The sequence below is a fragment of the Macaca nemestrina genome, chromosome X, assembly GCF_043159975.1.
Source record: "Macaca nemestrina isolate mMacNem1 chromosome X, mMacNem.hap1, whole genome shotgun sequence".
In the NCBI taxonomy this organism is placed as follows: Eukaryota; Metazoa; Chordata; class Mammalia; order Primates; family Cercopithecidae; genus Macaca; species Macaca nemestrina.
Window position 1 is genome coordinate 82,362,345 of NC_092145.1, and position 25,060 is coordinate 82,387,404.

Here is a 25,060-nt window from a genome sequence, read left to right on the forward strand (position 1 = left end):
CCTTGGCCAAGTAACTCCCTCTCTCTGAACCTTAGTCTCCTTGTCTATCAAACAGCAACACTTACCTGTACTTACCTCATGGGGGTGGTTGTGAGGGACCAAAGAGATAATGCAGAAAAGCACGTAGTAGAGCACATGCTACGTATTAGTAGTAGACACTGTTCTTGCCCTAAATGTGAACGCATTCTGGGTAAGGAAACTTCCTGGGGTTCCCTGGCTTCAGGAATTAAGGAAATGGTATGCAAATTTTTGTGACTGTACATATGTACATTTTTGGGGGGCATGGAGCCATAGCTATTATCAGATTCTCAACACTCAAAGGAGTTTTGTGATTACAAAAAGGATGAGATCTACAGATGTAGAGGTAAAGGCAGACATAAATAGAGCTGTCTAAGGCAGGGGCCCCTCACCTCATGATCTATGCACGTGCTAGTCCTGCTTGGAATGCTCCAGTCTTCCCTAGACTGGCTCCTTCTCCTCATTCTGTTCTCTGACTCAATTAATACCCTAGGGCCAGGCCCAGAGGCTCACATCAGTAATCCCAACACTTCGAGAGGCCGAGGTGGGACGATTGCTTGAGCCCAGGAGTTCCATACCAGCCTGGCTAACATGGTAAAACCCTGTCTCTACTAAAAATACAAAAGTGAGCTGGGTGTGGTGGCACATGCCTGTAGTGCCAACTACTCAGGAGGCTGAGGCAGGAGGACGCCTTGAGCCCTCGAGGTCTAGGCAGCAGTGAGCCATGATTGCACCACTGCACTCCAGCCTGGGCAATGCAGCGAGACCCTGTCTCAAAAAATAATAATAATATGGCCGGATGTGGTGGCTCACTCATGTAATCCCAGCACTTTGGGAGGCAGAGGTTGGTGGTTCACCTGAGGTCAGGACTTCAAGACCAACCTGGCCAACACAGCGAAACCCTGTATCTACTAAAAATACAAAAAAATTAGCCAGGCCTGGTGGCGCATGCTTGTAATCCCAGCTACTCAGGAGGCTGAGGCAGGAGAATCGCTTTAACCCGAGAGATGGAGGTTGCAGCGAGCCAAGATTGTGTCACTGCACTCCAGCCTTCGTGACAGAGTTAGACTCTGTCTTAAAAAAAAAAAAAAAAAAAAAAGCCGGTGTGGTGGCTCACGCCTGTAATCCCAGCACTTTGGGAGGCCGAGGAGGGTGGATCACCTGAGGTCAGGAGTTCAAGACCAGCCTGGCCAACATGGCAAAACCCCGTCTCTACTAAAAATACAAAAATTAGCTGGGTGTGATGGCGCATGCCTATAATCCTAGCTACTCAGGACACTGAGGAAGGAGAATCGCTTGAACCCGGGAGGTGGAGGTCGCAGTGATCCAAGATCGCACCACTGCACTCCAGCCTGCTCGACGGGAGCAAGACTCCATCTCAAAAAAATTAAATAAATAAATAAATAAGTAAGTAATAATAATAATACTGTGACCACCTTACCCTAACTAAAGTAGCCACCTTGCCCTGGCAATCCCCAGATACCATCTATCATTTATCATTCTCTCTCTATCTCTCTCTCCTCTCTCTCTCTCTCAATACATGCTTAGAGAACGGTAGAACTATGTAGTAAGACAAAGCAATGCCCTAGTCTGGGTATTATTAACACAGAGGAGGAGACAGGCAATCTAGACTGGGAAAACCATGAAGGCTACAAGTAAGTGGTGACACTCAAGCTGAATCTCTCTGGTTTTGTGGTTTTTAAATTTTCACAATCAAACATTAAAATCTATATTGGTGAGTTGCTGCAAGTAAAGATAGCAGGAACTAGATCACAAAGGGCTTCCTATGCCAGGTTGGGGGGGGTTGGGCTTGAGTCTGCAGGTAAGGAAGCCATCCGAGTTTTAAGCCAAGGAGTGGTCTGATCAGATTTGCATTCTGAAAAGCCTACTCTGGCTACTGTGCGGACAAATAAATAAATAAATAATAAGGAGCCTGACAAGGCCCAGTTGTTTACCTCAGATGGAGTCCTGGCACCTTCCTCCTTTGGCCCACTGTGCCTTTCTCCTAACCACTTACTCGGTAAGAGAATGTGTCCGTGTGTGTGTGTGTGTGTGTGTGTGTGTGTGTGTGTGTGTAATGAAATATTTCCCCCCAATATATGCTACAGGTAAAAACTTTCAAATAATACAGATAATGGTTCCCTCACATCCCTATACTTCAGTGATAACCACTATTGGCAATTTAGTATTTTTCTTTCCAGACTTTTTTCATTTGCTGCATAAATATTATTGAGCACCTACTATGTGCCATGCAGTGTGCCAGGCACTAGGGTTACATCTGTGTACAAACAGACAACGGTCTGTGTCTCAATGGAGCTGGCATTATGCATATATGACCATTTGACTTTTATGTAAATGAAATGAAACAGTTCTGCAACCTGATTTTTCTTTCACTTAATTATATGCCATGGACAGCTTTCCATATCAATTTAGAAACAGTTACTTTATTCATTTTCCATTATAACATATACCAGACATACCAAAAAGGAAGGCAACCTGATGCTTGAAATGATCCTATTATATGGATGTTTCAAAATTTGTTTAACCTGTCCCCTATCGCTCAACCTTCAGAATTTTCTCAATTTTCCTTACGAATAAAAACACTGCACAACAACAACAACCACTAGAGCTAATAAATGAATTCAGCAAAGTAGCAGGGTACAAGGTTAACAAACAAAAATCAGTTGTGTTTCTATACATCAACAATGAATAATCTGAAAAGGAAATTAAGAAAACAGTTCTGGCCAGGAGCAGTGGCTCACGCCTATAATCCCAGCACTTTGGGAGGCCGAGGTGGGCGGATCATGAGGTCAGGAGATGGAAACCATCTTGGCTAACACAGTGAAACTCCGTCTCTACTAAAAATACAAAAAAGTAGCCAGGCGTGGTGGCACGCACCTGTAGTCCCAGCTACTCGGGATGCTGAGGCAGGAGAATCACTTGAACCCAGGAGGCGCAGTTTGCAGTGAGCCGAGATTGTGCCACTGTACTCCAGCCTGGGCAACAGAGTGAGACTCCATCTCAAAAAAAAAAAAAAAAAAAAAAGAAAAAGAAAAAGAAAAGAAAAGAAAAAGAAAACAGTTATATTTACAATAACATCCAAAAGAATAAAATATTTAGGAATAAACTTAGCCAAGGAGGCAAAAAACTTGTACACTGAAACTATAAAATGTTGCTGAGAGAAATTAAAGAAGGCACAGATAAATGGAAACATCTGTGTTCATAGATTGAAAGACTTAATATTGTATGGTGTCAATACTACTCAAAACGATCTGCAGATTGAATGCAATTCCTATGAAAATCCCAAAGACTTTTTTGCAGACATAGAAAAATCCATCCTGAAATTCATATGGAGTTTCAAGAGACCCCAAATAGCAAAACCATCTCAAAAAAGAACAAAGTTGGAGGAGGACTCATGATTCCCTATTTCAAAACTTACCACAAAGCTATAGTAATCAAAACAGTGTGTTACTGGCATAAGTACAGACATATAGGTACAATGAAACAGAATTGAAAGTACAGAAATACACCTATGGTCAATTGATTTTGGACAGAGATGCCAAGTCCATTCAATGGGGAAAAAGAAGTCTCTTCAACAAATGGTGCTGAGACAACTGGATTTCAACATGCAAAAGAATGAAGTTAGCTGGGCGTGGTGGCGTGCACCTGTAATCCCAGCTACTCAGGAGGCTGAGGCAGGACAATCACTTGAATCTGGGAGGTGGAGGTTGCAGTGAGCCAAGATCGTACCACTGCACTCCAGCCTGGGCAACAGAGCTAGACTCCATCTTGGGAAAAAAAAAAAAAAAGAATGAAGTTGAAACTCTATCTCATACTATACAAAAAATGAGTTCAAAATGGATCAAAGACCTAAATGTATTAGATAAAACTATGAAATGCTTAGAAGAAAACATAGGAGTAGATCATGACCTTGGATTTGGTAATGTATTCTTAGCTATGACACCAAAAGCACAAGCAACAAAAGGAGAAACAGATAAATTAGACTGCCGGGTGAAGTGGCTCACGCCTGTAATCCCAGCACTTTTGGTGGCTGAGGTGGGCAGATCACCAGAGGTCAGGAGTTTGAGACCAGCCTGTCCAACCTGGTGAGACCTCCGTCTCTACTAAAAATACAAAAAAATTAGCCAGGTGTGGTAGTGCACGCCTGTAATTCCAGCTACTCAGGAGGCTGAGTCAGGAGAATCGCTTGAACCTGGGAAGCAGAGGTTGTAGTGAGCCGAGATTGAGCCACTGCACTCCAGCCTGGGCAACAGAGTGAGACTCTGTCTCAAAAAAAAGAAAAAAAAATAGATAAATTGGACTTCATCAAAGTTAAAAACTTTTTTGCTGCAGCAAACATTATCAAGAAAGTGAAAGAGGCCAGCACTTCTGGAGGCCAAGGCAGGAGGATCTCTTGAGCCCAGGATTTCAAGATCAGCCTGATCAACACAGCGAGACCCTGTCTCTACAAAAAAAAAAAAAAAAAATAGCCAGGCTTGGTGGCCTGCGTCTGTAGTCCCAGCTACTTAGGAGGCTGAGGCAGGAGGATCACTTGAGCCCAGGAGGTCGAGGCTGCACTGAGCCATGATCACGCCACTGCACTCCAGCCTGGGCAACAGAGTAAGACACTGTCTCAAAAAAAAAAAAAAAAAAGGCAAAGAACTTGATTAGACATTTCTGCAAAGAAGATATTCAAATGGGCAACAAGCACATGAAAAGATGCTCAACATCATTTAGTCATTTGGGAACTGCAAATCAAAACCGCAATCACTTGTCAGTTTATACCTATTTGGATCACTATAATCAAAGACAGAAAATAACAAGTGTTGATGAGCATGTACAAAAACTGGAATCCTTGTACCTTGGTGTGGGAATGTAAAATGGTGCAGCCGCAGTGGGAAACAGTTTGGTGGCTGCTCAACAAGTGAAACATGGAATTACCATATGACCCAGCAATTACTCTCCTAGCTATATATCCAAAAGAATTAAAAACAGGTATGCAAAGAAATATTTGTATATGAATGTTCATCGCAGCACTATTCACAATAGCCCAAAGGTAGTGAAATAAATGCCACAATATTCTAATAAATGCCCATCAATGGATGAATGGATAAACCAATTGTGACATATGCGTACAAGGGGATATTATTCAGCCTTAAAAGGGAATGAAGCACTGATACTTGATACAGTACTTAGAAACATTATGCTAAGTGAAAGAAGCCAGGCATAAAAGGTCACGTATTGTACAGTTCTATTTACATGAAACCCCCGGAATAAGCAAATTCATAAAGACAGAGAGCAGATTGGCTGTTACCAGGGCCTGGGCAGAGGGGAAAATTGGGAGTGACTGCTTAAAGGGTACAGGTTTTGTTTTGGAGTAATGAAAATGTTTTGGAACCAGATAGCAGTGGTGATTACACAACATTGTGAATGTACCAAATGCCACTGAATTTTCACTTCAAAATGGTTAATTTACTTTTTTATGTTTTAATTGATATAAAAAAGTCATACATATTTTGGAGGTATGTGTGATATTTTGACACCTGTCTATAATGTGTAACGATCAAATTAGGGGAACTGGAACAGCTATCACCTCAAACATTTATCTTTTCTTTGTACTGGGTAAAACTGTTAATTTTCCATTGTGTGCGATTCACCTCAAAAAAAATTGCAGTGAAGATCCTCTTGCCTATACCCTTGCACATTTGTTGCATTATTTCCTCATGATAAATTTGTAGAAGTGAAACTGCTGGATCAAAGGGCATGTAACCTAAACCAACAAAAGAGATGATGGGTTTTGATTCCCAGAAGTGTTGTCCCAATTCACAGCCCCACTAAAGCTGTGTGAATGTGGCTGCCCCCACACCCTCCCTACAACTTCATCTTTTCCCACCTAAAAAGTAAAAATATCTCCTTGTTTGAATTTTCATTTATTTTGTTTTATTAGTGAGATGGGCATGTTTTAGATGCTTAATAGTAAGTTATTAGTTACCTGACTCTTTGACAACACTCATTGATCTTTCCCATCTCTTCAGGTCCAGCACTCATGATAGACATGTAGTAGGACCTCAGTAAATGCTGGGAGGAATTAAAGGGAATAGCAGTGACTATGAGCCCATCCTAATTTTCCCAGGGGCTCAGGCTAACTCTAGACATACAGTGCAATCCTAATGTATCTTCCCCCAAAAGCTACCTAAATGCCTTTTGAAATTCCCTGCTGGGGCTGGGCGCGGTGGCTCAGGCCTGTAATCCCAGCACTTTGGGAGGCCGAGGCGGGCGGATCATGAGGTCAGGAGTTCGAGACCAACCTGGCCAACACAGTGAAACCCTGTCTCTACTAAAAATACAAAAAATTAGCCGGGCATGGTGGCACATGCCTGTAATCCCAGCTACTCAGGAGGCTGAGGCAGGAGAATCGCTTTAACCCGGGAGGCAGAGGCTACAGTGAGCCAAGATCACACCATTGCACTCCAGCTTGAGCGACAGTACAAGACTCCATCTCATAAACAAAACAACCACAACAAAAAATTCCCTGTTGGGAATCACACTATGGGCAGGATGGAGGGCATGGGTTTGCACAAGCTGAAAGTGAAGATAAAGGCAGAATAAGAGTGGGAATGAGGGGTGAGCTGGGGAGTGGTACTAATGTGCATATGTGTATATGAAAGGAGGCAGGCTGAAGAGAAACCACAAAATCACAGTTGTAGACTGGTGGGGACAGTGGACGGGTACTGCCATTTCTTAGGCCTACTAATGCCCTGTATCCAGCACTTTTCATCTGCCCTTCCTCCCCTCCACACTGTAGCCATCCTCTCTGGGCCACTCCACTCCCAGGCTGGTGGGCACAACTCACTACTCTGCAGCTTTCCTGCCAGACTGGAATGCTTCCTCCAAAGGTGCCCACCAGTTAGCCCCATAGCACGGTCCTGGGGTTACCAGAGGCTTAAAAGGATAGAGGGTATAGTAGCTCATGCCTATAATCCCAGCACTTTGGGAGACTGACGCGGGAGAATTGTTTGAGCCCAGGAATTCAAGACCAGCCTGGGCAACATAGCAAGACCCATCTCTACAATAAAATTTAAAAGATATTAGCCAGGTACGGTGGTACGTGCTTGTAGTCCCAGCTACTCGAGAGGCTGAGGTGGGAGAATGCTTGTGCCGAGGAGGTAGAGGCCATGGTGAGCCGAGGGCATCACACCACTGCCCTCCAGCCTGGGTGATGGAGCGAGACCCTGTCTCAAAAAACAAAATCTCTGCTCTCATGGAGTGTTCACTCTAGTTGGATAGACAGAGAATAAATACAATATGGCAAGCAGTGGTAAGTACTATGGAGAAAATCAAACAAGATAAAAGTTGAGTGGGACAGGGCTATGTTACAAAGGGTGCCCAGGGAAGGCCCATTTGAGAAGGTGACAGTGAGCAAAAACCTGAATGGCTAGCCAGGTGGCCATCAGGGAAAGAGTGTCCCAGGCAGAGGGAACAGCAAATGCAAAGAGCATGAGACAGGAACTGCCTTGTCATATCCAAGAAATGGCGAGACCGATGTGCATGAAGCTGAGGGAACGAGGGTAGAGTAGGAGGAAATGAGTGTAGAGAAGCAGGAAGGATCAGGTGACGTGGGCCACTGTAAGAACTTTGGCTTTTACCCTGCATGGGATGGAGAGCCATTCGACACTCCTGAGCAGAGGGGACAGGACCCTTCTGGCTGCTGTGCGAAGAACAGGGGCCAGAGGCTAGAGAGCAAAGGGACTGGTCAGAGGGTGGCTACAGGGAAGAGATGAGAGTGACTCAGGCCAGGGTGGTGGCTATGGAAGTGGTGAGGAGTGGTTTGGATTTTGGCTGCATTTAAAAAAATTTTTTTAGAGACAGAGTCTCGCTCTGTCACCGAGACTGGCGTGCAGTGGTGTGATCATGGATCACCGTAACCTTGAAATCTTGGGCTCAAGTGTTTCTTTTTCCTCGGCCTCTTGAGTAGCTAAGACTACAGGCAAGAGCCACTGTGCCTTGCTGATTCTTTTATTTTTATTTTTTACAGCCCAGGTCTTGCTACATTGCCCAGGCTGGTCTCCAACTCCTGGCCTTGAGCAATCCTCCTGCCTCAGCCTCCCTAAGTATTAGGATTACTGAAGTGAGCCACTGCACCTGGCCTCTGGCTGTATTTCAGAAACAGCCAACAGAATTTGCTCACATCAGTTATATCTAGGGGGAGAGAGAAAGAAAAAGATGAAAGCAAGGTTTTGGGTTCTGAGAAACTGGGTGAACAGAGGTGCCATTTACTGAGTTTGGGAAAATGTGCAGGGAAACAGGGGGATCAAGAGCCCTTATGGGGCCATGTTCAGGGCAGAGACCTGGGAGCCCTCCAGGAAGCCTACGGCTGGCTCCCTTGCTCACTGGTGGGGATGGAAGATGGAGAGAGAAAGTCGAGGCAATGAGCATGCTTTACTGAGTAACCGACTGTACCAGGCTCCACGCTTATCTGCCCACATCACCTTAAGTGACCACAATATAAAGGCTGAATTTCTTTTTTTTTTTTTTTTTTTTTTTTTGAGACGGAGTCTCGCTGTGTCTCCCAGGCTGGAGTGCAGTGGCGTGATCTCGGCTCACTGCAAGCTCCGCCTCCTGGGTTCACGCCATTCTCCCGCCTCAGCCTCCCAAGTAGCTGAGACTACAGGCGCCCGCCACCACGCCCGGCTAGTTTTTTGTATTTTTAGTAGAGACGGGGTTTCACCATGTTAGCCAGGATAGTCTCGATCTCCTGACCTCGTGATCCACCCGCCTCGGCCTCCCAAAGTGCTGGGATTACAGGCTTGAGCCACCGCGCCCAGCCTAAAGGCTGAATTTGTTAATGTGGCATCCAAGTCTGGCTCCTGCAACTTCACGGATCCCATCCTGTGCTGTTTCCTAGCTCCCATCAGCACCTTTGTCCATGCTGTCCCCAATACCTGGGGAATGCTGATCTTCAGCTCAGATGTCACCTCCTGTCTCGCACTTCATTTTAAGGTCTGCTTTTCTATCTCCCACACTATATTGGGAACTCCTTGAGGGTTTAGGTGGTGCCTTGGTCCCTCTGAGGCCTTGGTGACTGAAGAAGGGCCATGTAGGGGCTCAGCTCACATTTGTGGCCTGAATGAAAAACGGTGTGGGAAGAACAGCCAGCCCTGAGCCCACCCCGGTGGGTCAGGGAGGCCTGACTTCCCACATAGTCATATGTGACAATGAGGAAAACAGGGCCAAAGAGGTGAAGTCAGGCTTGGAACTGGACTCAGATTGAAAGGCTGACTCCATCCCCCAAGCAGCAGGGAAGAGGAGTCAGGGAAGAGTAATTACTTACATGTGTACAGCACTTGAGAGTTTATAGCCATAGATGTTATGTCATTCAACCCTGGCACAACCTCATGACGTAGGCATTCTTATTTTCCCCTGACATGTAAGGAAACTGAGGCCCAAAGAGCCAAAGTCACTTGCCCAAAGACAAAGCTAGGAAGTGGCAGCCTCAGGACTTGAACCAGGGTCAGTTTGATGGTGGAGCCCTGTGCTCTCACTATCAGACTAGGCCACAGCTGGAGCTGAGAGGGAGAGTGGCCAGTTGGGTCTGGCAGCCCTTTTCCCCTCCCTACCTATTCCTGTTGGGTTTCAGCTGTTGGTAGCACGAATTGGCATTTACTAATCCCCTCGGACCATTCAAGGCCGGGACGAGGCAGCCTGAGACACAAACACAGCAGAGCATCATCCATATTCCAGACTCCAAAGGTCACACTTGGGAGAGACTTAAAAAAAAAAAAAATGCAAGTGCAAAGAAAGGCCATGGGAACCTTCCTCGCCTGGAACCCCAGGAGCTCTTCAGAGGCAAGCCTCCCCACCTTGGACCTGCTGAGGGTCTACTCTGCCTCTAGAAGAGGGCAGTTTCCTCCCCATATTCCTGCAGCCAAAATCTCCCTTGAGAAGTCTCTTGCGGGGGCCATGCCTTCTTTCCTGTTGGGCGCTAGGCCTGGACAGCTCCTGGCTGGCTGCAGCTGGGCCCTCGCACCTGTCGGTCCAGCTCCCCTGCTTCACAAACACACGCCCCCGCCGAGCTCAGTGCTGCTTCCAGATGGCTGGTCACTTATGCCTTCACCCCACTTTGGGCCTTTTTCTTTCTCATTTGATTTCTTTTCCTTACCTTGTTTTCTTCCCAGGCTTCTGCGTATTCTTTCCCTCCACCACCCCCATGCCCCCCCATTGTTATCTTTCTCTCCCTCTGATTGGTTCTCCTTTCTCTCTGCATTGAATACATTTCTTTCTGCTCAGGTCTGTCGTTTTTACCCTGACTCCAGTCCATCCAGGTATCAATACAGCACCAACTTTCTATTCTGTAACAGTGAGTGACAAGTTCGGATAAGGTCATCTCTCCAGTCCCTACCAGGTCTGACATTCAGTTTTGAGGAAAGGTGAGAACCTGAGGGCAAGGAGATGGGGTACACAGTCACTGGGGAAAGAAAGACTGAACCCGGAAGAACGGATTAAAATGGCAGCATCCTCACTTGCTAGCTGTCTGACCTCAGCAAGGCCATCTCACCTCTCCAAGCATCCTTCCTTCATCTATAAGATGTGATCAGGAGCCGGGTGCTGTGGCTCATGCCTGTAATCCTAACACTTTGGGAGGCCAAGGTGGGTGGATCACTTGAGGTCAGGAGTTCAAGACCAGTCAGGCCAACATGGTGAAACCCCATCTCTACTAAAAATACAAAAAATTAGCTGGGCACGGTGGTGCGCACCTGTGATACCAGCTACTCGGGAGACAGAGCAGGAGAATTGCTTGAACCCAGGAGGCGGAGTTGCAGTGAGCAGAGATGGCGCCACTGCACTCCAGCCTGGGTGACAGAGCGAGACTCCGTCACCACACACCAAAAAGAAAAAGTCATCAGGGAAGACCTGATAGTAACAGAGACAACATTCCAAGGAGTGAGGACGCCGAGTGAGAATTGACTTTACTCATGGATGGGAAAGGCCTTTATGAACTATAAGGGGCAGGTCCATACTGGCAACGGGTGCTACTTAGGGGACAGTGAGGCCCAGTGGTCACCAGCAGAGGCTCTGGGGCCAGTCAGCCTGGTTAAGATTCTCGGCCCAAAACATACAAGGTGTATAACCTTGTCAAGCTGCCTAATATCTCTGTGCCTCAATTTCCCTATCAGTAAAATACGGATGAGGAAATAATAGTACTGACCTAACACCTGAGGTTGTTGGGGGATTTAATGAGAGAATAAGCACAGAGCACTAAGAACAGAGAGGGTCTGTCACTTAATAAATGTTCAGTGACCATTCCCACTGATGTTATTATTTAGAGCTAGTAGAAAGAATACTCCCTTGAGGTGGTATACTCAGGGGTGCCGGGCCACTGCAGGAACCTAAGCAAGCCATGTGGTGACCCAGACTCATCTCTTTGCAAGGCCTCAAAGTCTGTTTGTGCAGGTTGTGCCCTGAAATTCAGCTTGTGTTCCTCTTGCAAAGCCATGGGCCCAGGGGTGAGAGTTGCGCAAAGCCCAGAGGAAGCAGCACCTGGTTCTAATTGCTCCTCCCAGAGGAGGCGCCTTTTTGTAATTAGTACAAGCAGACTGTATGTGCTAGCTGAGGCACTCTCCCTGCCTCTAGGCAGGAAAGTGTTACCTTGTATAACCAGGCCTGTGGTCCTCTCTGCTTGCCTGGCAGCAGAGTCTGCACCTTGATCCCCTGAGATACCCCAGATCCTCAATCCATCTCCAACACTGATCTTGTCCTCAGCGGGACAAGTCTCTGTGGCTGTGGGGATCCATGGAAATATTTCCAGTCCCACAGTTTGTGCATGCGAAATGACTCCTAACCACGTTCACTCAGCCATGTTTGTCTGGGCCAGCCCCCCAGCCCCAAAGTTAAGGGCCAAGAGAAGCAATAGGGGCCAGTGGTCCAAGCTGGGACACTTCTCCATGACAGTGGAGACTCTGACTAAGGGGCAAAGTGGGATCCACGGATGAATGGAAGTGTGAGGCCTCAGCTGAGATGGGATTGGGAGGCTAGGAGGGCTGGGCCCCGAGAAAGGGGAGTCCAGGGAGATGCTGGTAGCGTGGAGATGAGATTCAGGGCAAAGGGCTGTAAAATCTCTCAGGTCTTAGGCCAAGGGAGCAGTTTCAGCCTCCTGTTGCAGGGAGCAGGGCCAGACTAAAGTGGCCTCACCTTTTTAAGGATAAAGTAAGCTGGGAGACACTGTGCTGGCCTGACAATGGCGTGTGGCCAAAAAAGGAGAGCAAACAAGACCCCAAAGGCCTGTGTTCTAGAAGCTAAAGTGAAACCAGGGAAGGCCTGGCATGCTTGAGGCCTAGCCAAATGTATTTAGCAACGTGAGATGAGGCCCCTGTCACTCCCTGGCATGGGGAAATTTATGGACTGAGATCCTCTCACACTGCCCTTTAGAGATTTGAAGCACGTGTCCATGATTGTGCTGAGCTGGAGGGACTGGAGAGGGGAGAGGGATGGCGGCAGGGAAAAGCCAGTGTCCCCCAGGCCCCTCGAGGAGAAAGCCCCTCTCTGTGCCATGGAGAGAGGCAGGGGAAAGTTCCCCACAGTTTGGCTGAAAGTCATCCTGCCGATTGCTCTTTTTGACACAACCTCACTTTCTTTCCAGTCCTATATTCCTGGCTGTGTGTGAGCTATTTCCACTTGGATGTTCTGCCAACAGCTTAAACTAAACATGCTTAAAGCAGAGTTTCTCTTCCCCCACAAAGCCTCACACCTTCCCGAGGCCTCCAGCCTCACTGCTGACACCCGAACAGCCCAGGGCCGGGCCTGCCTGCTGCTTCTCTTTCTCCTCCCCACCAGCACCTCTCTCCCTCCCTGCCTTTGAACTCCGGACTTCTCCCTGGGTAAAGTTTTCAGAGTTATCCTTGCTGCTGTCCTCTCCCACCTGCACCTCATCCCTGGAGATTGCTGCCCCAGCCCCTAACTGGGCTTCTCCCTCCAAAGCTCTCCCTAGATCTGGGCCACGCATCCATTCTGGCCATACGTGTTGACTATTTACTGCAATGGATGTGGTGAACCATCCATTCTAGAAGAAAGAAAAGCGTAGACGCTGATAACAGGGGGGGTACCGATAACAGGGTAGCCTAGTAGGGGATGTTTGGCCTCAGGAGTGAGTCAGACCTGGCTGTGAATCCCAGCTCTGCCACTTAACCCTTTGTGTCATCTTAGGCTTGTTTCCCCTCACTGTGCCTCGATGCCCTTCTCCCTAAAATGGGGATGATAGCCTTGACTGGCTAGGGTCCTTATGAAGTTGAATGCCAGAAGGGGCCACAGAGAAGGGGCATACACTGGAATGACATCCCTGAAGGCTGGAGTGGGCAGAGCTGTGAAGATGGCCCCTAAGGATTCAAGAGACGGGGTGGCCTGAGCTGTTTGTGTATTTGCGGTTTTCCCATTATGCATAAATAACAGGAAATCAAGTAGGGAATCAATTCAACTAGACCCAAGTCTTGGCGCTTTCCAAACTTCCCCCACCCCATGTGTAAACAGGAAACCAGGGCTAGAATCTACGAAGCTGATTGGGGTGCCCAAGGATGCCCTGTGATCGCTCTGCTCTCTTCTCAATTTTCTGTTTCTCCAGGCCCATTCACCTAGTAACTGATCTTGTTCCCCTTCTTCTTCAATTCATCTTGTCTTCTCTTGTTTTCTTCTTCTTCCTTTTTTTTTTTTTTTTTTTAAACACAGAAGCAAAAGTGAGTGCCTGTCCAAGCCTGCTGGCCTGGGTCAGAGGAATTCGGCCGCTCCCTCCAGCGGAGCGGCCAGGCCCAGGCGCTCACTCAGGCTGGCAGGGGCAGGCGCAGAGCCGGGAAGGCTCCAGCACCTTGCTCCGAGGGGCTGGAAAGCACTACAGACGTTAGCTCATCACTCCCTGGCAGAGGCTGACCCATCTGCTATTCTCACTAGCATCTTCCAGATGGGGAAATGGAGGCACAGGCATACTCACAGTGGCTGCAGACTCACAGGATCCTAAGGGGGCTTCTGGGCAGAGTCTTCACATGGAGCAAGAGGAAAAGGGACACCAGGACTTCCCCTAAAACTGTGGTGCTGGCTGAAGTATCTAAAGGGGACACTGGGAAATAACGGGGGTGGAAGGGGGAGGGAGGGCAGTTAGGACCCACCGTCTCCAGGGAACCCACAGGTGACAGGGGCCCCAAAGAGTTGCAGCTTCATTCAATAGCCCATCAGGAAACACTAGCCCCTCTTGCTGAGAAGAATTTGCAGCACACAATACCTCTGGAGTAAGAGGCAACTGAGATGAAGTTTGCACGGCCAGACAGCTGAGGGTTAACTAGGATGCAGTTGGGTTGATTATTATGTTTCCCTCCTAGTGCTTTTCTGTTATCTGCAAATTCTGTGCAGTGAACAATTACATTTATAAACAAAGTGTTAATTATTTTTAATTATTTTAAAGAGCAGCAGCAACTGGGATATGTACAAGAGCCCTGGGCTCTTAGAATTGGAACTGGAGTATGGAGACCCAGTCTCACCTCCCAGTTGTGTGACAGGTCCAGTGACTTCGCCTCTTTGAATCTCAATTTTCTATAAAATAGAGATAACTGACCCCACAAGAGTAGCATAAGATTAAAAGAGATAATGTATGTGAAAAATAGTTGTAAAAAATTTATTATGGAAATTAAAAAACATGTACGTGAGTAAAGAACACATTATAGGTTAGCGCGGTGGCTCACACTTGTAATCCCAGCACTTTGGGTGGCCGAAGCAGACAGATCTGGGTAACATCACGAAACCCCATCTCTACAAAATAAATACCAAAAAATGCAAAAACACAAAAAATTAGCTGGGCATGGTGGCACGCGCATGTAGTCCCAGCTACTCTGGAGGCAAAGGTGGGAAAATCGTTTGAGCCCAGGAGGCAGAGGTGGCAGTGAGCCAAGATCGCACCACTACACTCCAGCCTGGGTGCCAGAGTGAGACCCTGTCTCAAAACAAACGAACAAACAAACAAAAACACATTATAATGAAGCCATCTTCAACAATTATCATCTTATTTAATCTATATCCCCCATCCACTTTCCCCCCACCTTCAACTGGAATGTTTTAAAGCAAATTCCAGACATGCCCTTTTTTCCATAAAAACTTCAGTACTGAAGTACTTTATACTTTTTTTCACAATTAAAAATTAATACAAGATGACTGTAGAAAATTTGGAATAGGAAATCATGTATGAAGGAGAAAACAAAAATCACTCATAACCTTACCACCCAGACACTACCACATTTTGGAGTAGTTTATTTTTTTTTTCTATATACATATTCATTTGTAACAAAAGTAGGATCATATTGCATATGTTATTTTTAGGTACATTTTATTTTAATTGTAAAAATAATAAAAGCAGATTACAGAAAAGAGAGAAGAAATTACCCATAATTCCTTACCACCTAACATAAAAACTGTTAATATTTTAGTATACTTCCTTCTCATTTTTTTCAACTTACATTCATACTCTTAACTCAAGTGGGATCCCTCTGATTATGTACTTTTCAAATTATGAATCTGCTTTAATTGTAAGAAAGTAATATAATCATATTGCAGAAAAATAAAGAAAAGCAAAATAAAAATATTGTCCATAATCCCACTACTCAATTATAATTACTGTTAACACCAAAAATTGTTAACAGTGATTATAATTGAGTAGTGGGATTATGGATATTTTTTTCTATGCACATATATTTTAACAAAAGTGGGAACATAATGTTTATGGAGTTTATTAACTATAAACATATTTATTTATAAGAATAATGTTGCATAATATGGGGAAAAGAGAAAAAAGTCACTCATAATCCTACCACTCTCCTGACACTGTTATCATTTTGGTATTTTCCAGACTGTTGCTTTCTGTACATATTCATACATGATTGGAACCACAGTGAGTATTTAATTTTGTCCCCTTTGTGCCCTTTGCAGCTTGGCATCATATTTATGCAACTTTGTACTCAGCATTTTTATTTCATATTTTGTTATGAATATTTTCCTATGAATAAGAGTTTCAAAATCAGGATTTTGTGTGTGTGTGTGTGTCAAGGTACTAAGGGACACTCCCTTACCATAGACACTTAGGTTCCTTTTCATTTTTCACTATTATCAACAATTCTGCTGTAAATATTCTTAAATAAAAACTTGTGTTTTTAAAGTTTTTTCTACACACATATTAAGCATATGTTTCTGGAGACCACTCTGTAAGTTTATAGGCTGACCTGTAAAAAGTGGTCACCTGTTTTTGGTCCCAACTTTACTCCTATCACATGGCTCAGGCAGTCCTTGGTTCTGGAGGGTGGGATTTTAAGAAATCTGCATTTTTCTCTCTCCCTCTCCTCCCTGAGTTTATAGACCTCCTTCATCCCCTGTCAGTCTGGTTTTAAAATTAATCAGTCAGCAAGTATTACTGAACCTGAAGTGTGTGAGCTGAGGTAGGGACGGGAGGTGAAATGAAAATAATCAGAAGGCCCAGTAACAGCATTTACTGGCTATTTACTACACTGCGGGCACCAACCAGGCTAAGCAACCCCCACAGAGTAGGTACCATTGTTATCTCCATTTAACAGATGGGAAAACTGAAGCCCAAAGCATCAAGCCATTGGCCTAAGACTTCGCCGCTAACAAACAGCAAAGTAGGAATTTAAACCCAGGCCGACTGACCCCTGAACCTGCACTCTAGACAGCCTCCTTACGCTCCTAGGCAGCAGGGATTAGGGCTGAGGGTAGAAACTTTGCAGCCAGCCTGACCCAGATTCAAACACTCAGCCACGTGGCTATGTGAACTTGGGCAATTCCCCGAGGCTCTGTTTCACCTTTGGTAAACCCTACCTCAAAGGGCTGTCCTGGGAATTAAATGAGATGATGGATGAGGAACATGCCAGGCCCAGTGCTGGCGCACAGAGGTTCTCGGTAGGTGACCATCCCTGTCCTCTCCTCGCTTCGCAAGCTCGCGGTCTAGTTGCCAAGTTGGAGATAAGAGTTCAGCGGAGAGCTCTGAGCTCTGCTGGAGCCAACGGGGAAGTCAGGGATCAGAGCATTTTTGCCGAGAAATGCAAATGTCTCCTTTGCTCCCTCTCAGCCTCTGCAACTAACCTCCTCTCCCATCTCCCCAAAAAGGAAAGGGGTGGCTTTTGTGCTCCAAAGCTGAGTGCTTGAAGCCCCTCTCTTTCCTGCTCCCCAGGAGGTGAGCAGTGGAGATAACAGGAAGTCACCAGGCGAGAGACCCTTTCTGGCATGTGGGCACAGAGAAATGTGGTGGAGGGCGCTCCTTTTTCTGCCCTTCAATGGTCCGGATGGGGGAGGGGGCTGGCTGTTGAGCAACTGCTCCGGAGACACTCCAGAAGCCGAGATGAACATATGCCTCTTTCTAACAATTGGCCTGGGAGCCATCCAATAGATGGAGGGCGGATCCACACCTCCCGGATCCGGAGCCTGCAGCGGAGAAGCTGCCGCTGTTGCCAGACCGGCTCCCGAGCCAAGCCGGGGCTGACGGGGAGAGTGGGTCAGGGGTTCAAATTAGTAACACGCAATTCGAAAGCCTAGAGTTGCTCATTCTCCACCACTTAGTTTTCGCATAAACAGTTTTTTTTTCATCCCAGGCAAACACCAAGAGGACTTGGTGTGTTCCACACGCGGTTTGCAGTAAGGCTTTAGGGTGCCGACAGATCCCGCCTTTTATCAGAGGGAGACTAGGCAGGGCCCACAATCTTGCAAGCAAAGTGAGAAAGTGCAGCGAAGATGTGTGAGGTGTGGCTGCTACCGGGGTTTGTGTTGGGACAGGGTAGGTGAAAAGACTGGAGCTGTGCAAGGCAGCTTTGAGGGCTGGGGAATGGGTTTACCTGGCGACCAAGGCACTCGCCCAAGCTTCCTCCAGATGCAGAGGAAGGGCCTTGATCCGTCTCTCCATTTGCTTCCCGTCTTTGTGTCAGTAAGCCGGTCAGTCGGTCAACAAACAGAACTTTGTTAGAAGAGCAAATGCAGGGCACTTGGGGCTACTAAAAAAAGAAAAAGAGACCTTCAGGTCTTCAAATCCAATTAAGAAGACAGAACACATACATAGTGAAAATGACTTCGTGACATTCCCTCCCCCCCTTTTTTTTAAACATCAGGACCTTTTCTTGACGAGTAAGTTTTATAAACAGTGTAAACTGAGTAGTTGTTGCTGGAAGGCAGCAAAAAAAGAGCGGCAGGGAAGGGGTTGGCGGTGATAGAGGGGTAATCCTGATGGCCTTCCTGTAAGAGGTAAGATGGGAATTTCTTGGCCACAAAGAACCCAAATTGAGATGAGGGAGAAGACCCAGACCTCTTTCCAGTAAGAATTTGTAAGACAACATCTCTACCCAAGAAAGACGAACTCCGAATGCAAAACGTTATTCTTGCTAGACGGGAATGATTACATAATCATAATAAAACAACCTGACATCGTGGGAAGACAGGAGGAATCTCCGCGAACCCTGGGGCAAGCTCTTCGTACGCCGTTGCCTACTGTTGGCTTTTCTGCGAGCCTCGTGACCCCACGAGGCCCCACAGTCCGGGAGAGTAGCATTTCTCCGGGTCGCATCCTGCCAGCCTCCTGCCCTGGATGACCACAGAACAGAAACCCTCCAACCCAACCCCAGCTCAGGACTTCGAGGAAAGCCACCGCTGCCATATAGGCCTTCCATGCGACTCTGCCCAAAATCTGGCAACTTCAAGAGGAAAAGGAACCCCCAGCCTCAGCTCTTCAACGAATGAGATAGTACAGCCCCCAAAAAGGCAGACAGGCTCCAAGAAAGCCCTGCAGAAAACTAGTGACCATTCCCCCGTCCCGTGTGCGCCCCTCTCTTCCAGGTCACTCCTTGAGCCCACAGCTCTCTCCCAAAACCCCTGAAGCCCGTTTTGGCCCCCGACTAGATTTAGGTCAGAAAACAGACACTAACGGCTCTCCTTTGCCTCAGTGAAATTACTAAGTGGAATTTATTGGGCAAGTCCACGCAGGGCGGTGGGGAGAACCAGTGTCCCGGGCCGTGGCCCCCGACAGCTTTAGAAGCCGGGCACCGGCCAGGGCTCCGGGCGAGGGGTGCCCATAACCCGGACTCGCGAGCCCCACCCCGGGAGCCGTGGCGGGTCCACAGGGCTGCCGGACCCTCGTGGCCGCGTGGACTCCGTTCCCCAGCCGGCCCTCGCTTTCACACGATCCGCGGTGACTGCACCAGCTCGAGCGCCTTTAAAGGGCCACACACGCCAGCCGCTGCTATAAAAATGTTCCCGGCGGCACAGCTGCAGAAGGGGCACCGCTGAGCTGCCGAGAGGAAGCTCGCTCTGCCCGGCAGCCCTCTTGTAGCCCGCCGGCGAGGGGCCGTTCCCGGTGAGGAGGAAGAGAGCAGCGGACGGCACAGCACTCGCGCGGGCCCTCTGTGAGTATCCAGTTCAGATTTTGCCACCAACTCGCCCATGAGCCAGGACATGTGCTAATAATGCCCTAAGCCGGTTATAAAGACGTGGAAATTGAGGGGAGAAAAAAAAGGGGGAAAAAAGGGTCTGTCCTTCCTGGGATTCCTAGCCGAGGCCAGTCTGCTGCCGTGTGCGTGTGCGTCAGGGCTCTCCGGGCGGCAATGGGGGCTTGAGAGCCGGGTCCCCAGCGCCGGGAAAGGAGCGCGGTGGCCGCCACCGCCACCGCCCCGGAGTCCGGCGCCGAAGCTGCGGGCGGGCGGGCGGGCGGGCGGGCACCGGCTCGGGCCGGGGCTGCTTGGCGCGGCACTGTGCGGTGCAGCGGCGGCGCGGTGCGGTGCGGGCTTTTCCCAGGCGCCCCGGGGTCGGGTGGCCACCGGCGCGGCCGCGGGCGCTGAGCGCGACCGGTTCGCTGCAGCGGTGGCGGCGGAGTGCGTGCCAGGGGCTGGGGGCTCCGCCGCCTCTCCTGCGGCTCACCGAGCTCCGCGCTTCCCTCTCTCTAGGGCAGGCGGCTTCTCAGAGGTAAGCCGGGCCGCCGGGCTGGGCGCCTGGCTGGGCGGCGGGGCCGAGGACTCCCGTGGAACGGGCGTGGGGAGTGGGCGACCGCCAGGCGGGCCGGAGGGTTCTGGGGAGTCTTGTTTTCTGTTGGAAAGCTGCTCTGCTGGGGGCGAGGGGCCGCCCGCCTGCCCGCCAGCGCTCTGGTTCGCTCGCCAGCGCGCCCCCCTGCCGGCCAGCGGGGCCGGGCGCCCGCTTCTCCCGGGGAGACGGCAGCACCTTTTCTCCCCGCGCCCGCGCTTTCTCCAGCTTGGCTTCCACCGACTTTGCTAATCGCCCGGACCGCATCTGGACGCTCTGGCTCCGGAGCTGCACAAAGCTCAGATTTCCTTCGGGGAATGAGGCAAGAGGGGCTTTTCGGGCCGAGTTCAGTGGAATTGCGGGATGGAAGTTAGCGAATTAGGGCAACTTGCCTCTACTGCCCAGTCGACCTCAGCTCTCCCCTCCCCCGACACACGCCCACACACACACACCCACGCGCACACCCCTCTCCCTATAAACGCGGGCTGGCGAGCAGCGCGCCGAGTCCCTGCTTCGCAGAGCACCGGACTTGGAATCAGAGAGACCTGGCTGCGAATCCCGGCTCCGCCACTTCCTAGCGCTGTGACCTTGGGCAAGTTACCGCACCTCTCCGAGCCTCTCTAACTCTTCTCCTAGCGGGGTTTTAGCACTGACCGCAGGCGGCTTGGCTAGGGGGTAGGCTCAGCCTGCGGCCGCGTCGGATGCTCAGCGGGCGCTCAGTAAGTGTTGATGAGGCGCGGGAGTGGCCGCCGCCGGCGTCGGAGTGCAGACTCGCCGCTGAGGCCGACACCCCGCGCCCCCTTCCCGCCTGCCTGTCCATGCTGTCTCTACGATCAGTTCCTGATACAGCACTTGCGGGAACGGACGCTCAGGGCCCCGGTGGCCCGGGTGCTCGCGCCCGCCGTGCAGGGGATGCTCCTGGCCGCCCCCGGTTCCGCGGCTCCATCTGGGATGCGGCGAGGAGGGCAGCCGAGCTGTCCGCAAACAACGGGCCTTTAGTTTTCAGGTGGCGAAACTGACTGGTCTGGTTAGAGCGCGTCCAAGCCAAGCCGCAGTGCTGTTTGGATTTTTAAATTTCTCCTTCTGAGTGAGAAAATAGCGATCGAGATGGAACCATCCGGTTGGTGCCATTTTAACTTTTGGTCCCCCAACAGGTTAAAGATGAGGCCCCCACCTGCCTCTCTCTTCTCTCCTTCCTCTCCCCTTCCCACCCCTGTCTAGGCGGGAGGGGGCTGCTCGCCCAAGGGAAGGCCTGAAGCGAAGAGCGGGCGGCGGGACTGGGAACTGGTGGCCGGGGGGCCGCGAGGAATCAGCCGGTGAGGAGGCACTTGTTGCTCTAGGTTTCCCAGCCGCTTCTCGCAGCCGTTTCGCTGTGGTCAGCTCGCGGCTTGGAGAGCGGACTGGGACGTTTCCGCATTGCCAAGTATTGCCCACGAACAGGCTAGAAGGTGGTGGAGGAGGGCAGAAAACCGGGGAAGCAGAGCCAGGGATGCCGATGGAAATGCGATTGCTTCTTCAGACGCATTCAACAACACTTACTGAGCGCCTATGGAGCACAGACCCAGGCTGGGGTCAGGGTGGGTGGTGGGTCAGTGATGGAAGGCAGAAGATCTGAATGGACACAGGGTCTCTTCTAGGGGAGCTCCCAGACTGAAGAGGGAGGCGCGGTAAAATGGTCTTCCCCCACGAACTGATATCAGAATAGAGATAGTTTTTTTGCTCGTTCTTTCTTGAATTTTCTAATGTTTCTCTTTTGGTTTTGCTGTTGTTGTTGCTGCTCCTGTTGTTTTTTTCGTCGCTTTGTACATTCGGGTACCAGGCGGCAAAAAGGAGGGTGAAGGCTGGATAGGAACGGGAAAAGATGGACAGGGCCCCCAGACGTTTTTCTTAGGACAGGAAAATTGTCTGATACTGATCGTGCTAGGGCTCTTGAAGACGACATGTGTTACACTCCTTGTCGGTGATCACTTGCTTTTGAAATATTTTTCTACGGTTGCCTCAGAGAAGGAGCAGGGCTTCAATCAAGTGATGATGCGGGACTCAACAGCTGATATTTTTTCCTCATATTTAAAAAAAAATGTTTACCTTTTTCTCTATTTTTCCCTCTCCCCCCCCCCATCCACCCAAGTAAGCAATGCAAAGATGATACAGAGAGGTAGTAAGTGGCCACTTTCTAGAAGTGTCTAAGCAGATTCTTAATGACCGCTGTGGAGTGGAGAGTGTCATGGAGAATCCTAGCCTCCTTGGAAAGATTAGAGACTCTTTTTAAGGTCCTCAAGATTCTCTGGACCAAGAGGTATTTATAAATATGAAATTCTACATCTCTAATTGATCATGAAGGCTCGAATATATGGGTTTTGTTTTTTTTTTTTTTTTTAAGAGATAGGGTCCCGTTATGTTGCCCAGCCTGGTATCAAACTCCGGGACTCAGGTGATCCTCCCACCTCAGCTTCCTGAGTAGCTGAGACTACAGGAGGGTGCCACTGTGCCTGGTTATGGGACATTTTTTTCTTCTTTGTAAACAGGCCTCTAGGAAAATAAGTTGAGATTTTCAGAGGGTTGTTTATTTTCTGGTTTGGTATTCTTTTGCCCTCATTCCCTTATCCTTTGGCACTTGAGCCAGGAAATCACTTCTTTGGAAGCCTTTTGAGTCCAACTAGGTATGGTGACTTAGCCAGTGGTCAGGTGAGGCATATGGGCATAGGGGTGCTAGATTCTGCTCCCAGAACCGCTGCTCCCTGACTAAAAAGCCATTGAATCTCCATGCCTCACTTGTCACTATAGATGGGAATGGCTGGACTCAGGTTTCTGGGGTAGGCATCCTAGGAAAGCCCAACGCTGGGGCTGTCTTGGAAGGGGCTTGAGACATGGAGGAAAGTGAGACATTCCTAGCTTCTCTGGCTCCAGCTGCCCCAGAGCCCCCAGACTACCCTAATCAGCCTGGCTTCTCACAGGCGTGCCCAAGGCCATGCTTTGGAGCTCCATGACATTTGCACTGGGGACTTTTTTCTTCCCTGTGCTGCAGCCTCTAGCTTTCTAGGTCTTCCTTGCCCTGACTTCTTCCCACGTTCTCCCAGTCCCAGTGGAGGCCCCTACTCTCCAGTCTGGATGCTAGTAGCCCATTGAGACAATATGTTGTCTACTCAGGGACATTCCTGTCCTCCAAACCAGGAACAGTGCCACCCTCACCCCCACACATACAACTTGGGACTGTGAAGTCACTTGCATGAGGAAGCAGTGTGTCCCATCTTGGTGATATGGGTAGGTGGCTGCCTGGGCAGTACCTGGCCAATTCAAGCACCTTTCCTGCCTCAGGCAAAAGTTCCAGCTTGATCTCCTCCCTGTGCTCAGGTCATCTCTGGTCCTGGCTCTAACCCAGTCACCATCCTTGCCTCGTAGCTGCGTGGCATTGCCCTGCTTCGGGCTTTGCTAGTGCTTTGTTGGTCACTGAAGCTTTTCGCCCTTACCACTGCTTCTTCCTCACTTGCAGCACAACAGCTCCAGCTGGCAGCATCACTTCCTGCCAATTTATCCAACTTCTGCCAAGGCTCTGAAATGCCAACAACGTCGAGGCCTGCACTTGATGTCAAGGGTGGCACCTCACCTGCGAAGGAGGTAATTTTTGCCATTTTGCAGATAAGGCAGGGAAAGACAAATTTTCCGGGGTCATGGGCCAGGCCCTCCTAGGTGCATGACCCAGTGTCCTTGAGCAGAGAGGAAACAACAGGGCTATCTCTGGAGAGAATGAGAACAGCTTCTGCCTAAATGTGGTCAGATTGAACCCACTGGGGGTGTTGAAAGATGGCAGGGAAGGGAGCAGAGAAATCGAGTTGGAGCAAAACCACTCTGTTGAAGAGACTAAAGTGAGTCTGAGAAGAGGGACAGCAGGTGCCCTTTTTAGGATGGTGAGGTGGAGGCTATGGGGAAGGAGCTGAAAGCGGTGAACCCACTTAGGGCAGCAGATGCTCCAGCACTAGAACTGGGGTCTGGCCTCAGTGCTCAGAGCCATTGTAGCAAAAGGATGCTTGAGGTGGGAGCCTAATTTTCAAGGGGGTATTCTTGCTACCTCCCCACCTCTAGTCCTAAATGAAGTGCAGGTAGGAACCCTCTAAATCTGCTGAATGGTGAAGGACAAGCCAGGAGCAGGGTTACTATGGTGTGCTTTTCTCTGTCTTCTAGGATGCCAACCAAGAGACGAGCTCCGTGGCCTACTCCAACCTTGCGGCGAAAGATCGCAAAGCAGTGGCCATTCTGCACTACCCTGGGGTAGCCTCAAATGGAACCAAGGCCAGTGGGGCTCCCACTAGTTCCTCAGGATCTCCAATAGGCTCTCCTACCACCACCCCTCCCACTAAATCCCCATCCTTCAACCTGCACCCCACCCCTCACTTGCTGGCTAGTATGCAGCTGCAGAAACTTAACAGCCAGTATCAGGGTATGGCTGCCGCCACTCCGGGCCAACCCGGGGAGGCAGAGCCCCTGCAAAACTGGGACTTTGGGGCCCAGGCGGGAGGGGCGGAATCACTCTCTCCTTCTGCTGGTGCCCAGAACCCTGCTATCATCGATTCGGACCCAGTGGATGAGGAGGTGCTGATGTCGCTGGTGGTGGAACTGGGGTTGGACCGAGCCAATGAGCTTCCAGAGCTGTGGCTGGGGCAGAATGAGTTTGACTTCACTGCGGACTTTCCATCTAGCTGCTGATGCCAAGTGTCCCTAAAGATGGAGGAATAAAGCCACCAATTCTGTTGTAAATAAAAATAAAGTTACTTACAAAGAGACGGGCCAACTAGAGGTGTTCTTCATTGAGATCTAATGATGTGTACTATGGTCTGATGTCCCTTTAGCAATTCTGAGGCCCATGGCGGGGTTGTGGGTGGCTAGCTGGGAAGGAGCTGGATGGGATGCGAGGAGAAGGGAGGGTGAAGGAGGCTGTTCACTGAATTCCTGCTGCCAGTACCACTGTGGCTATCTCCTCAGGAGTACCTGGTCTCATTGCCCTAAGACTCCA

General features: G+C 49.3%; 1 protein-coding gene across 10 annotated transcripts in view; it reads left to right on the top strand.

Moving 5' to 3' along the window:
• Nucleotides 1–24,841, top strand: part of LOC105464741 (histone deacetylase 8) — a 275,966-nt gene extending 251,125 nt beyond the window's left edge. Inside the window, exons 11-14 of one of the 10 annotated variants that reach the window (XM_071089065.1) lie at nt 15,896–15,937; nt 23,543–23,667; nt 24,232–24,339; nt 24,601–24,841. In XM_071089065.1, the coding sequence (XP_070945166.1) occupies nt 15,896–15,937; nt 23,543–23,667; nt 24,232–24,339; nt 24,601–24,753 (428 nt within the window). In that variant the 3' untranslated portion in view covers nt 24,754–24,841. Of the gene's footprint in view, nt 1–15,895; nt 15,938–19,295; nt 19,443–19,511; nt 19,999–20,290; nt 20,375–20,415; nt 20,645–21,051; nt 21,173–21,642; nt 22,349–23,542; nt 23,668–24,231 lie in introns of those variants that run through there. The other 9 variants (XM_071089067.1, XM_011712785.3, XM_011712783.3 and 6 more) reach the window with 9 other exon arrangements.
• The last annotated feature ends 219 nt before the right edge of the window (nt 24,842–25,060 follow it).